The sequence below is a fragment of the Haliaeetus leucocephalus genome, unplaced genomic scaffold, assembly GCF_000737465.1.
Source record: "Haliaeetus leucocephalus isolate CR32 unplaced genomic scaffold, Haliaeetus_leucocephalus-4.0 Scaffold273, whole genome shotgun sequence".
NCBI classification, from domain to species: Eukaryota; Metazoa; Chordata; class Aves; order Accipitriformes; family Accipitridae; genus Haliaeetus; species Haliaeetus leucocephalus.
Genome location: NW_010972709.1, coordinates 10433014 through 10448618, shown reverse-complemented (window position 1 = coordinate 10448618; position 15605 = coordinate 10433014). Strand labels below are relative to the sequence as shown.

General features: G+C 37.0%; 1 protein-coding gene across 2 annotated transcripts in view; it reads right to left on the bottom strand.

Moving 5' to 3' along the window:
- Positions 1–15605, bottom strand: part of SULF2 (sulfatase 2) — a 63239-nt gene that overhangs the window by 32839 nt on the left and 14795 nt on the right. For both annotated transcript variants that reach the window (XM_010569675.1, XM_010569676.1), the window contains exons 3-6: positions 10392–10543; positions 6717–6886; positions 2117–2267; positions 84–259 (exon numbers count right to left, since the gene is read on the bottom strand). In XM_010569675.1, coding sequence (XP_010567977.1) covers positions 84–259; positions 2117–2267; positions 6717–6886; positions 10392–10543 — 649 coding nt within the window. The remainder of the gene's footprint in view (positions 1–83; positions 260–2116; positions 2268–6716; positions 6887–10391; positions 10544–15605) is intronic.

Sequence of the window (15605 nt, the reverse complement as noted above, 5' to 3'; positions counted from 1 at the left end):
AGGACAATACAACTAGAAATGTGAACATAAAGGATTTTTCTGGTTGCTACATAGACATACACACACAATAGCCAAGAACTTACAAGGACCCAGCTTCCACATTTGGACCTCGGACATAGAAAGGAACTCTGATATCAAACTCGTATGGCATGGACTTTCCTTTCACCAGCCCAAACTGCCCAATATGATAACCATGATCTGCTGTGTATATTATATACGTATTGTCCAGTTCACCTGTTTCAACCAACGTATTGTAAATCTGAAAAAAAGCAAAAAAAAAAAAATTCATTCCACTGAATAGTAGTGCATGTAGAATATTGGATATAATTTTCTGCCTATATGTAATATACAAATAAATAACAACAGTTCAGGATGGCACTGAGTTGTCACAATGAACCATCCTTAACAATCCATAATCACACCATAATTTTACTAACTGAATATTGTGGCTATTACAAGGCAAACTTCTGTTTTCTGTTTTAAGGTAAACACATTAACATGCCACATTTTCAAAAGTGTTTGGGTTCAGTATTTTGCATGAGAGCTGTCAAGGCAGTACTAAATACAGTAACAGAGATAAAAGTTTCAAGTTGATAAGCACCTTTGAAATTTTCTCTCCACCTTTAACTTTTTCCTGCAGCAAACAATTTTAATAAAATGACAGCATTTTGAATCTCACACTTATTTAAGCAACACTCAATGATCTTGCCTTCAGACAAATGAGTCCCCATTATGCAGAATATTTGCAAAATCTCTTCCAAATATATATCACTCATTCAAACTCTCTCACTATGGAGAATTAAGAGGAGCTTTAACTCTGTTTGTGGTTGCTTCTATAGATTTACACGAGAATCTTCGTGTGAAATGGAACAACTTGAGCACCAAAGATCAATTTTTATGTGACATTTTCACTTGCAAAGGTACAGAGGTGGTGGGGCACCACCAAAGTGGTGCCTCACACAGATCCAGAACACATCAGCACAGAAGAAAACAAACTCTGTTGTTGCTGTTTTCGTTTGTTGGTGGTTTTTTTTTTTTTCTGTTCTTTTTGGGGTTGTTTTGGTTGGTTGGTTGGTTTGGGGTTTTTTAATTTATTTTGAAAGACTATTAGATGCATATAATTCAGTAGAAAAGATCAGGCTAACTTGGCGATTACAACTAAAAAAAACAACCCAACTGATTTTGCCTGCAGTAAATCACCCAAAGTGAAACCATTTTACTAAATAGAAAATCAAAATAGTGTAGTAAAATAGCTGATCTCCCCTAATGCTGCTATCTGATTCATCTAAACAGGTTCATTAATATGAAGTAGAGATCAGACTTGCCTGAATCAGTAATTATAAGACATTACTAACAAGTTGATGCAATGCCATCCAGATAATCTCATCTTTGCCTTACCCGACTCCTCTTATTTTATGTTCTACCTTTTTTGAATAAGAATGCCAAGAGATAAGCAGTAAATTGCAACACCTTTAAATCTGCCTTCTTACAACTGGAAACGCATTCTTTTTCAGAGCAGCTTTTAGCTAATTCAGATGTTTCTGTTCAAGACACCCAGCTTGCACTAAGAAATTTCACTGTTACATAATGTAGACTTAATTTAAAAAGAACAAAACCACCTATATATTTATTTACTTCTAACATTTAACATCCTGGGCCTGGTTTACCATGGGATTATTCCAGATAGGACTCCTGTAGCAACACCTGCTGCTGCTGCTGTTCTCTCAGAAACTCAGCGTTACAGGATCAAAATAGGCCCACAGTTTGGTAGTTATTTCCAACAGGTTGTAGGGTGCCTCGTCACTATCAGATGATACATTTTTAGAATTTATGATGTACATTTTTTGAGGTGATCCCTCCCTCTTCCCCTTAATCAGTAGTGGCTCTGTGGCAACAAATCAGCTTACTTCCACCACCCATCTTTAGAAGATGAAGATCCTTACACATTGAATGGAGAGACAAAATCCTCAGAGGTGAAAGGATTACACACTATTAAAAAATCAATGCAGTCCTCCTCCTCCTTCCTTTCTGCTTATCTTCACATACAGCACAGCTTGGAGCTTAACTCAAGAAAAAAGCACCTGTTTAGCCCCCCAAAAGTGACTACTAATCTTACCATTTCCATAGAGTCATCCACAGACATGAGTGTTTGAAGGCGCTTTCTCTGTAGCATGTTAGTGAACTCCATGTGTATAGGTTTCATGGGACCTGTATACCTCATTATCCAGTGCTTGTCTGGGTTTGGAGCATAGTTATAACTGGGAGTGCTAAGGAACAGAGAGAAAACCAGAATGTTTTAGCAGTGTAGAAAAAAGCCATAGTAATGTACAACAATAATTTCTATTTGATCAACACTACAGGACTTACTCTCTGAGGTGCACAAGAAAATATGAGATTTACTTGGGAAAAGTCTTATACTTTTATGTTCTATATGAAAGACTGGAGAATGAAAACAACTCTGTGGGGAATAAAATCTATTGAAAGAGTAAATATACATTGTTTTTGCAGTGTCTTCAGACTAACATGGATACATTTCAAGGCCAAGAGATTAGCCTCAGAAGTCTAACTCCACAAGTATGATCTGGATGAAGCATGTACTATACAGTTCCTACTCATGTAATTGCTTTGCTTTCACTCTGCCTACATTAGCACCAAGTATTATGACTTGTGCAAGCTGTTTAACAATAACTATAGAACTTGCTGAAAAGGTTCTACTATATTCTTTAACAGCTTTTTTGAATTCAACACAACTGGCTACTCGAATACTTTCACACTCATGTACCCAGAGGAGCACAGGCACCTTACCTAGTGGTACCAAACTGCATATGAGCTCATGGCAAGGAGTGGATACATAGCCGGATTTCAAAGACCTGCTGAGAAGAGCAGGGGTGAAGGGAAATAGGACTGTATTTTGCAGACACCTTCCAGCCACCAACTCCTTTGTGATGATCAGAAACTTTAATTAAAAGTCCCCGTGAAATCCCAAGAGCTGGATTCAATGTCCTCCTGGAATCTTGCTGCCCCTCCAAGTGCTCATGATCCTGGGACACCATTAAAGTGATGAGGAGAATTATCACTGATTGTTCATAATTTCATGTTGCTGGCAGTTCCAGAGATTGCTTTTCTGTGCATAATTATATTGCTCTAGGTTAGCTGGATCTAAACAAAAGTTTTACTCTGATATATCATTACCATGAGGTTGACTCTGCAACACCAACTCACTAGAAGGCTATGTTATAGCTTACATTTGCAAGAAATATTATTTTTTAACTACTATACCTATTCCTAAAATGTTTGTTATTAAGATTGAGAACCACCGTTATCAATTTCTTCATACTCTGGCTCAAACACATCACCTGCAGGGTCTAAAATATTAAAAATTACTTTTCCCAAGTGATTTGTTGAGGCTTCCTTTTTTCATTCGCAGCAATAAACTCAGTCTATGCAAATGTGCAAGCTGAGAGGGTGACACAGTAACACAGGAAAAAATAGCAAACATTCAGTTATCTTCTTCTTCCCAACACACAATTTCCTGATAAATTCAGCTCCTATTTGGCAAATATCTACTGTTGTTTTTGTGTATGCAACAGAGCAGCAGGGTAAGTTATTAAGATAAACAATAGTAATATAAGTTGAAACTTCTCCTCAAAATACCATGTATCTAATGTATCTTTGAATATGACAGGTAGTCTTAAGACTTTTAATATAAATATGAAATTAATAATCTGACAGTGCAATGTTTTATGCCAAAAGCCTCTCTCAGATGCTATCTGAAAAATGTGCGTAGGCGGCAAATGGAGGCTTCTTCATATAGGGAGGAAAGGGCTGGTGTTTATTCTCTCTGTATTGTTAATAGCCTCTTGAATTTCAGAATGTTATTGTGGCTGAAATAATGACATTGCTCCTTTGAAAATGCTGACAGTTATGGAAACTGTTGCTATGTGATGCCCAGAATGAATAAAAAATGCTTGGCAAACTCCTTTTCAGCTTACTTTGTGATTTCCTGGCTGATTTGAAACCTCCCGCTGTTTAATCCAACCAAAGCCCGTGATTTTCTTTGATTACTACAAATGTAACCCTCTTACACTTAACAGATTTGTCTGTCTTATGGGAAAAATACACAAATATAACATTCCTAGAAGTTGCTTAAGATAACCTCTTCAAATGTACTCAGAAGATAAGTCCTAGTCTGATTGCATTTGACCTTGGAAAACATGGGTGGTAAAATGTACCTTCTATAGAAATAACATTTCTGATCACTGTTAGACTGCCCAGCTGTTGCATTCTCTGCAGCTATCAGTATAGGCAGTAAAAAAGGAAAACCAACCATGTAGCCTAGGGATTTGCTATGTGAATGCTGGTTGATGTGAATGATTTTCAAACACGAAAAGACTGCAGATGCACACAAAAAGGAGGTCTATAGAATGAGATGGAGAGAGACTGCAGTATAGGGTGGAATGGTCCTACCAGCTAGTATATGTAACAATAGAAGCAAGACAACAGCATAAATTAGCAACAGAAGTACATACGAGAGTTCCCAAGCAAAGAAGTACTCTGATTGTCAGTCTATGCTAAAATCCATACCACTAACTTTTAGCTATTATTAGCAATGCTACACAACACAGTATGTATGTCAACCAGTGTAAGCATTACAGTCATATCTTCACTTTGCTTTGTGGATGTAGCTCAACAATCTGCTTGAAGACTTTGTCAGCGCTGCCACAAGAAGAGGTACAGAGACATGCCACGTGGTGCACTGCCTTCTGATTCTGGGACTAGGCAGACTTTGTTCACAGTTATTGTTTACTGCTTTAGGGCAATTCATAAGAAGTGTTCTACCTGTGTTCTGATCCTTCCCTACCATATCCACATGACAACGAAACAGTGAGAACTGCCTACACCCCTTTATCATTGACAGATTTATCTGTCACTGAGGGATTCCCTGGAATGCGGCAACAAGGGAAAAAATGGAAACTAGAGAACTAATTTGTACATACAGTGACAGAATACATTAATCTTAAACCCAGGCCAATGAAAACCCTTACAGATTACTATTATGTAGGGCCGGGAAAATTGTTTAGAAGACGACTGGCAGTTTCTTTGTACAAGATGTACATAAAATCCCATTTTATGTTCATATCCAAACCTAAACCACAGTTCCTTAATCTGCTAAGATAATTTGTTTCTTTACAAGCAAAACTTCTTTCCACAAAGTGACACTTCTTGAGTAACTGTTATCACTGTAAGAAAAGTCACCTACAATTAAAAATAGTTTTGTGTAGCTACTTTATAATCAGGAAGATAAACCTAGTTTGTGTGAAAAATAAAATTTAAACTATAAGCAAAAGAAAAATAGATGTTGTTTGTATTTTTCTTTGCTGGCCTTCCTCAAATCCTTCTACTCTTTCTCCTTGAACTAGCATAATTAAATTGCTACAGAATGTTGCCTGATGAATGATTATCATCTCTGAGATGCGAATGCCTTCCAAAAGAACTTTGAATAAGACTGAGGTCAATACAGGGTATAAGCTATGAGAAGTTGCTCATTTGGCATGTCTGTAATTTTCATTTCAAAGAAAATAAATGAGCATAAGATAGCAAACACACACAAAATACTGCATTGCTGTAGATCTAGGACACAGATTCTCTTCGGTAGCACAGCACAAAATAATGAAATATATAATTCTAAGTTACACAATACCTAGACAATAGAACAAAGAAAGCTTTTTCTCTCAGACTCTGTTTTATATAAAGTGAAAAGCTCCAGTGGATTTCAATGGATTTTGGAATAGTCCTGAGCAGCTTTGGCTACCAATTAATTATTACTTCCATCAGTTCCCAGTTCCTTCACAAACCCAAAATAAAACAGAATTCCCCTTAAAAATAAAAGGGGGGAGGGGAGGCGGGGCATGTAGGAAGAAAGTTACAAATCTTGAACATCAATGAAGGCATGAAACCAGTAATAAGAGAAATATTGGAATGTTTTCAGGTGTGCCAAAAGGTGATTTGGGAGAACGTTCATTTTATCAGCATGCGAGGAGATGCCCGTAATGGAGCATTACGGAGCTGTACCTGTAAAATGTCTCTGTGTTATAAACAAGAACCATCTCATCATGGAGCTTATGAACACGTTAAACTCAGGAACTGGGTGATACTGCTTTTGGGACCCGTTCAAGACATTGTACTGGGTCATGTATACACATACCAGCTCATTCAGAAATAGCTTGTCTAATTTGGTGCTGTGGGCCTGTATTTCCTTTCTTTCCATATGTGAAAACAGGAGTAATAAGTATTGCATCCAACGTGATTTTTGGTAATACCGGTAATGTAGTTTATACATAAGGACAGGGAGATAGAGTTTCTTCCCCTGAAGAGATTACAGCCCAAGAACCAGATTTTGATCCCCCTGCTCAAAATAAAACAGTGCTTTACTTCCCAAATAGGTTCTAACAATGTCTAATGAATTCAACATGAATCTTGCCATTTATCTCAGTGAGCTACAATTCTGAGTTCTAGATGCAGTAGCCATTCTCAAGATACTTGTACTAGTCTGAAGAGGTAAAAAAAAAAAAAGAAAAAAATCTCAAAACTCCTCTTACACATTTGTGACAAACTTGTGCCAAGAGTAATTATGAAGTAAACATTGTTTCCCCAGAGGTACCCAGGACTTCTATACTCCTGAACCTGGAAATGAAAGGGGGTTTATTTCTCCTTACATGTGTTGTGAGGCATTAGGAAAGAGATGTGAGTACTGAGGGGCTGAATCTTCAGGGCCGTGAGGAGCAGCATGGCTTATAACCATCAGTACAGGCCTGTGAGGATACATCTTCTTTGAGATTCTGAAGAAGGTAATACTGTCATTGGTAATCAGATCAGTTAGGTAATCCTGTGAATAGAAGTAAAAATATAATGAGATACTTGAAAAATAATTTCCAGTTGGGGGGTTGAGATGGGAAGGGGAGGTCTGAGGTATCATAAGAAATGGGAAAAAAGAAGCTACTTCACTCAGAATGGGAGGAGGAGGGAGTAAGTTACAGATCTTAAAACTTCAAAAACTAAACCCAAATTGTTCTTTCTTCACTGCCTAGAAATATGAAAAGCAACAGCTTCCTCTCAGAAATGAATGACATTAAAGAAGATCAAATAGGACTCTCTCTTCCCAGAGTGTGTAATTACTTTATGAAGATCACAATACTAAATACAATGACCAGGTATTAATAAAAAAAAAAAAAAAAAAAGAAAATTGCAGGTCAATATTTGTCAATATCTTCAAGGTGTATAGTCTGACCTTACTTCATAAAAGTGCTTTGAAAATCCAAATGGCTTGATGTTCACTCTTCTTAACCTCCCTCTGAACCAGAAGTCACTGAAGGTAGAGGATGCTGGGCTATTTGGACCAAAAATTTAATTCTATATTCCAGACACAGTGACAATCCAATAGAGATATAGCTCTATCAAATAAATTGCTGAGAATTTAGAAAACTTCCTTTGGAAGATATGGATTATCATTCTGTTTTCTAAGAAGTATCATTACCATTCTTCTGACATCTGCTGGAGCTATATGGATTGAAGACAGTATTTTTAATGACAGGTCGTTCTCTCTTAGGCTGCATCACAGCAAATGCTGCAAATACGAGTAGGATATGAAACTGCAGCTTTAAAAAACCAAAATAATAACTGTCATGTCACAGCTCAATGTAAAATCAGACTAACATCTGTCTCTGGTGAAGTGAACAAGTACAAGGTGTGGTACATATTGGAATGCATCTCCTTTTAAGTACAGCTTTCTGTCCATGGTTCAGACACTTACTCCTCTTTACTACTGCCAATGTCCTTGATCTGAGAAGTCAGCTTATCATTCATCAAAGGAAGCCTTTTTCATTGACTGTATTTACTTTCCACAAGTTATTTCCTGTGTATCCCAGAACAAGGCTGGTAAAGTCTCCATTTATAATTTTACACATTGGTCCCAACATGAGACATGTCTGTTATGAAACTACCATGATTATGACTGTTATTGATAGATATTTTAATTCATGAAAGCAGCTGTAAATAAGCATAATTCCAATAAAGTTAACTGAATGACCACCATTCATAAGCATATGCAGGGGAAGGGAGAACATACAATAAGCCAGACCAAAGCAAAACTGACTTCTGAACATACTTTCAATACCTGAGACCATACTCATAGCTGAGAGAGAATACTGGAGTGCTCTCAAAAATGCACTGACGTTCATCTAAAATGTGCCTGTTCTTTAAGCTGGTTGGTCACTTTCTTAAGTGTGTAACTCATCTTTGATTTAGTCATTACAAGAGCCTAGTTTCCAAACTTCATTTTGAAGATGAAGGTTTTCACCTGCTCAAAGTGAAAATCGCTCAAATTCAACATTGCAAAGCCAGTGTTTACCAGGCCAAAAGACCAAACAGAAACATTTCCCTTAATTGACTTCTTTTTTTAAAAAGCTCCAGATTGTAGAGGTTGTAGTAGACTGTGGGAAAGCATAAAAAAATAAAAATTCATCTAAAAAAGTCGACAGAAACTGAAAAAGAAAAATCAAAGTAGAATGTATCCTGTTAGAAAATCTGAAAGAATTTGCAATGATTTGATTTTCAGAGGGTGAGTGCTTAGCAGATGCTTTGGAGGACAGAATCAGTAATGGTTTTTTCTAGTTTTCCACTGGCACAGAATGAACATTAACTATGTCAAGTAGATAGGGCTAAAAAAATAACTGATTATACTGTCTGTTGCTGGAAAATTAAGTATCCAGCAACAGAAATGGCAGGAAAGACAGAGAAGCGGTCTTATATTTCAGCTTCTGTTTGTTCATTTGAACTCCAGTGTTAACATCAACAAGCGCTGCTGCTCTGCACACTATCATCTGTTTATTACCATAGCTGTGTATTATGCAAGAATATGAAGATTATCAAAACATTTATATTTTCATCAGACTTCTTTTATTTATTTATTACCAAATTCAGTAAGAAAAACTAAACCAAATGAAAACCTAAACATTTTCAAGGATTGCATACACAAAACAGAGCTGAGGATATTGGAACATAAAGTTCTCTGTTGGCTCCTTGGTACAATGGGGAACAGTGCCCTATGAAATCACTTGCCTGACATTGTTCCATGTAAGATATTTTTACATCATAACATTTTTGGTACATGGCTGTAAAGATTAGCTCTCTCATTCTTCATAGATCAGAAGGGAAATAAAAGACAAATAATTCTGTACATCAGTTGCTCCTTCTCCTTAGCAGCTGGTGATAGAAAAGGAAACCCTAGAAGCCTGTTAAGTTTTATCTTTCAACATGAAGTATATTCAATTAAAAATGGCAAATAGGGGAGGGGAAGGGGAAAAAAATGGCATAGACATCAACCTTTTAAAAGAAAAACTGACTGTGAGCACGTTGCTAATGAAACACAAATGTGGAGGCAGGATTTGTGCTCAGTAAAAGAAAGCGAACCATATACCTGTTAAGCAAATACACCTTACAAATTAGTATCACTCCAGAGGGAGTCAACTTCCTGTAATACACTACTTAAACTGCAGCAGTTTATGGATAAATTTATTTATCATCATACTTCAGAGACAATTCAGGGCATTTTAGGAATTCACAAAAGCTGGTTCCTTTGGAAAGGTAACCCTTTTGGCTGAAATAAACATACTCCCGACTGCAAACAGGTAACTGTTTCAGCTATAACATGTGCTAGATGAGGAAAAAAACCAATGATACCACATTTGACAATGATTATCAAGCATTTTAGTAAGTTTGGCCAGGGCTTAACATCCTTGCAAGAATATTAGGAAACATATGCGCCTGTAACATTGCATGGAGATATAAATTTAATAGTTAAATTCTCCACTCATTCAGAATTATCATAAGATATACCAAGCTATTATGAATTCTCCATCATATTATGGCTGTGAAAAAAGTTCCTTAAACTAACATAAAAAGATGGGTCTAGCTGGAGGGAACTGGATTCTTATCTCATTTACACTTGTGTAACTACACTGGAGTCAGTTCTATACCAGGGGAATAGATGAGAATCAGACTCAGCACACAATAATTAAAGTACAAAGCACAGAAATAGTTATCATGCAGCATTTAAATCCATTTTCACATCTTCAGCTCATAATACATAACACAGTCTCGGGACATTTCGTTTGTTTCCATTGCTGCTAACAACGTTTTCAGTAACATGACCCTCTCGGAATGGAAGATAACAAAAAGTCCAAATACAACACCTATTGGGTTGTAGCTAACGTTACAGACAGCAGCTTTCAAGTAAGAAAAAAATTCTTGAGTTAGACTGAAACCATAAAGTGCAGCTTTCTTGCAGTCATGTCCAAATGTTAAAAAAACAGAAATAAATCAGTAAGACCTACCCTCGAGTAGTCATATCCATGCTTCTCCTTCACTCCATTTCTACAGAGTGTGTAATTGTAAAATCGAGAGTTTTTAAGTAATCCAACCCATTCTTTCCAACCAGGAGGCACATAGGACCCATTGTATTCATTAAGGTACTTTCCAAAGAAAGCTAGGGGTAGAGAAAGCAGAAGCATAGTAAGAAGGTATAACAGAAACACTTCAAAGACACCATATTTAACCATATTCTTTCCATTCTGTCTGAGAAGAGCTTTGTTTTCTTCATTCTGATACATTTAAGATAAGAGGTAAGTTCTAAGTTTGCATGTGTTTGTTTATTTCAGAGCTCCATAATGCAGATCTTTTGATTTATAACCTGACTATGTATGAGAGAAACTGGACCACAATTACCATTATATTTTCTTTAGTGCCTGATACATTCGGAGTCAAACGAACAAAACAGAGAATGCTTAAAATAGTGCCAGTTGCCACATTATCTCATCCTACTCTGAATCACCCAATTTAGCTACATATTTCATTTTGGTTACACCCACTTAAGCCACCTCCACCTAAGGAACTGGCAGAAGCAGTGAAGTCACTAATAGGAGGCTGGCTTGGGAGAAATGATGACAAATGAGGACCATAAATATGATGAGATTTTAAACTTGCTGCATAGAAGAAATGAAGCAGCAGCCTGTTTGGCAGAACAAGTGCAGAATGAGTACAAGGATTCTTACCGAACACAGCAGGCATTTGAGCCATCCTCCCAGAAAAGCTGTGTATATGCTAGCCTTCCTCTGTAAGCCACAAGTGTACAGACACAACTTATCTTCCAGAAAATGGTTAAGGAAAATGAAAAGCATTAAATATCTATGAGAAGAACACAAATTCTCTAAAGTACATGATGTACCCAATGATGCTTTCACACTGTTCCAGTAAGAAAATACATAATTTAAAGGAACATATTTTTCAGTATTAGTTTATATGTTATATCATCACTATGCAATTACAGGATAAATTATACTGGAAGAGTCCATTCATCTAGCTAGTTTTTTTAATGCTTAAAGGCAAAATTCTGCTTTTGGGTTTGCAGACCGCACCACGATTCAGCATCTGACTTTTCGTGATCAGAACTCAGATCTCAATTTTTGAATGGTCTAGCAATACAAGTTAGCATTACCATAGTGACTAGCACAAAGATCTCTACACTTGTTCCACTTCTCATTAAAAATATTTTTAATCCACAGGCACATAGTGTCTGCAGCATCTCACACTGGCCATCTACCAGTGAACATCTGTGCTTCTGTAAGGACAATAGAGTATCCAAGATTCTGTTCTCAGACTTAGATTAAACCTCACCACATAATCTATGGGATTTGAGCACACAATTCACAGTTTCCAGGTTCTTAAAGATCTTTTTTTAAGCTTGCAGCCTATACTGTCTGATGCTGCACCTTCTTGTACTTATATAAATGCAAGGAGTAATACTGTGGATAGAGTAGGACAGGTTTTCAGCCAGTGTAAAAAGGGCCAGCCTCACTGAAGTCAATGGATTTATGTCTATTTGTAGTAGGCTGAATATCTGTCCAAAAGATAGACACAGTGAGAAACAGTGATACAAAACAGTATGTGAGAGAGCTCCGTATCATTACCTGGTAGTAATAGTGTTTTTCTTTTCTAAAAGAATGGGAAACATGGTATTAGCAACATAATTACATAGTGGAATGGAATTAAATAAATTTACAGGGATTAAGTATATGGTGTACCAAGATCCAACCAAAAGCACTTAGGTAGAATGCAAAAGCATATTTTGAATCATCCTCCTCAACAAATTTCAGTGGATTCAATTAAAGTGTGACGTGAGCCACGAGAAAGTGAATGTTTGAGATCTTTCAAAGTGTTTGGAAGAGAAGAAAGTGCTGACAAAACTAAGATCTACATGACTGAAGATGAGGACAGCACATCTATTGAGACACAGTTAATAAATTCCTTAAAATTGCACTGTGCTTTCAAAATATTTTGCAAAAGCTGGTGAGGTGTTATGCTATTTTACATACATGAGCCACTTAGAAAAGGGTTAAGTGACTGATAAGCACGCTGCAGAAAAGAATTTGTTTCACTGTCCTAAAGTACCTCGTGACATCTTTAACCAAGCAAAGTAAACTAGCAGCAATGAACAAAGCAAAATCTACTCCACTGTAGATGAAAATTATCACATTACTCAGGGACTGCGTTTATACAGTATATACACTGTTTCAAACGTCCATAAAGCAAATGAACAACTTCTAATTTTTAAAGAATGACAGGCAACTCACAGTGGTTATGGGTAATAAAACAATACAGATGCACATTTTTTCTTGTCCTAGTAACAAAGAACACAGGATTGAAACACTGACCACCGTCTACAGTAGCAGGCATGCACAAGGCAGTCCAAAGCCTTTTGTCCCCCATTCAACATATTACATCCAAACAGAAATATATTTGGCATTTCTCCGACGGGAACCAACGCGTTCCTAAAACCTTTGGCTGAGCCAGCTGAAGAACTCAGGAAAGAGGCATTCTGTAAAGAATTACTTCATTGTTATTCTGCAGAGGCATTAAAGGAAAGTCTGGCGGAAGTTCCTTCCAGCACCTTTTGCATACTCCCCATTGTACATTCAGGATGTCTTTATAATCTTTCATGGATGTCAGAGTGCTTTAAATAATTTTCTCTACTGTTTCCAATCTTCCATTTCACATCTTTTTCCTTTCCCCCTCCTTCTCAGCCATTTAAAGGCTAGTTATTCAAAAACTTTTAAATGCCACTCCTCTGCAGTACAAAATATTGGGTTACAATAAAACTTCCTTGATGCTGGTGAAAGATTTTGATTTTGTGTTGTAAAGATTCTCTCCAACACAATTTTTCCCCTCATCAGATCAGTTCACCACCAGAGAACTAGCTGCTCACTAGAGTACACATGCCTTTGGTACATCCAATTTCAAACCGCTCCAAGATTTCATTAATATTCACAGAGGCTGCTGTTTGATATGCTCAGCCACATTCCTATATCCAGTCTATGAAATGATCATTAAAAAACACCCAAGTGGCTGTTTTTAATAAATGTGTTAAGAATGTGATTTTTCCTTTGCTTTAAACACTATTCAGCATAGTTTCTCCAAAGACTACATAAAACAGGATATGCAAGAATTGAGTCCTTTGTATACTGTTACCACTTCCACAGGGGTTCATAACCTTCTAAGGTTCTTTTGTCAGAGTCTCACCCTTCGATAATAAGCACCTGGAAAATTCTTTGGTATAGAGTGGAATTTTTACAAGAGGTTTTGTTTTTTAAACTCTTCCTGTAAGGAAAAAAAATTGCACACACAAGAATTTTTTCTGTGCTATCAGTTAATACAAAGGTCTGCTCTGAATGTAACACAACCACAGATATATCAAGGCCACAGCTCATTGCTTAAAAAGCAGATCTAGCGTATTGTCAAATGTAGCGTAAAAGCACGATCAAAAGAATAGACATGAAGGTATCATTTACCACCACTGGAAATGTTCAAGCTAGTTCTATCATCTATCTGTATCATTTACCAAAATCTACAAGTTTGTTGGGTGTTTTTTTTTCCCCTTTTTTAAAACACTGATTTTTTTCCTAATACCTACCTGAAAACACTTAACAGAACTAAAATGCATCTACAAAGGATATTCACAAAACTTTGCATTAAATTGAAAACTAAGATAATTCAGGATGCATCAATAAAATGATACAGGGGATCATTCATCCCTTTTTATTCCATACGGATATAACATACCTTCTTCAGTTCTCAAACTAGAAACAGGAATGCAGTGGAAGTCAACAGAGTAACCAGTGTAAAACTGCCAGATCAGATTTAGACACAGAATTTCAGTCTTTCATTCAGTTTCCTTGATTTGGCAGCTCTGATTCTGACCATAGTTTGTCATCTGTTTAGACACAGTTTTGTTAACTCCTGGCCAAGATCACTTATCCATTCCACTAATAACCTGTTTAACAGTATGATCATAGTGTTTATCTCCATTTTAAATAAAGGAAATCAAGAAAGGAATGCATGAGAGGAGTACTGGTAATAACTTCCTGACAGTGATATGTTACATTCTGTTGGGAAGCAGTGAAAGATAAAGCTCTTGCTATACATAAAGCCAAGTCAGGGTATGCACCAGGAAAATATACTCCATGGAGCAATACTAGCCTGGCTTCAGGGGAACCTAATACCCTTTTCCCCTACAAGGAGATTATTGAGAAGACAAAGCCAGGCTCTTCATGGTGGTGCATGGTGAGAGGACAAGAAAGAACCAGCAGAAATTGAAAGAAGTGAGGTTCAGCCTGGATTGTAAAAAAAAAAAAAAAAAAAAAAAAAAAAAAATCACAAAGAGAAGGGTCGAAGAGTGAAAGAGGTTGCTCAGAAACACTGTGCAATTCCAATCCTCGGTGTTTTTCAAGACTAGACTGGATAAAGCCCTCAGCAACATGGTCTGGGGCAGGCTTTGAGCAGGTGGTGGAAGAGAGACCTCCTGAGGTCCTTTCCAATCTGAATCAGCCTGTGATCCTATGACGGACTAGGTGACTTATGAGGCCCATCTTCAGTTGAATATACATGATTCCAGGATTGCAGAATTTAGGAATATATTTGTAAATATTCATGCTTTCATAATAAATCCTGAAGCTAAGAAAACGTAAAATTCAGCTTTTATGTTATTCCTGGCCAGTAAGCTCAGTATTTATACCACACATCCCTCCTCCTGGAGTCTTCTCTTCATATCCTTCATGCTACTTAGCTGTATCCACCTATTAGCACCCCATTAAATTGCACATACCACCAAGACTGTGAAGTTAAACTCATGCTTTAAGCTATTAACCCTCTACATTTAAATATGAATGTTGTGCATTAAGTACTTTAAGGATGTATTTAAAGCACTGTTTTTCCTGACATATTTCAACAGGCAACTTTCAAGGTATTGACTTAGGTTCTGAGCTGCAAGTCTCAGCTGCCCATAGGGGTTTGTTTACACCTCTAAAATCTTTTACTCCTATATCTGATACCAGTTTTCCCCAGCTCAAAGTTGAACACATTTGAGCAATCCCTTAGTTTTGGATCGCAGGAAGGTGAGGGCTGTGTGTCTAGCAAAAATTGCTTTCAGTATTTTTTGTCTTCTAAGAGACAATCGGAGGAAAGCAGATGAGAAAGCACTCTCAGCATAGCTAAGT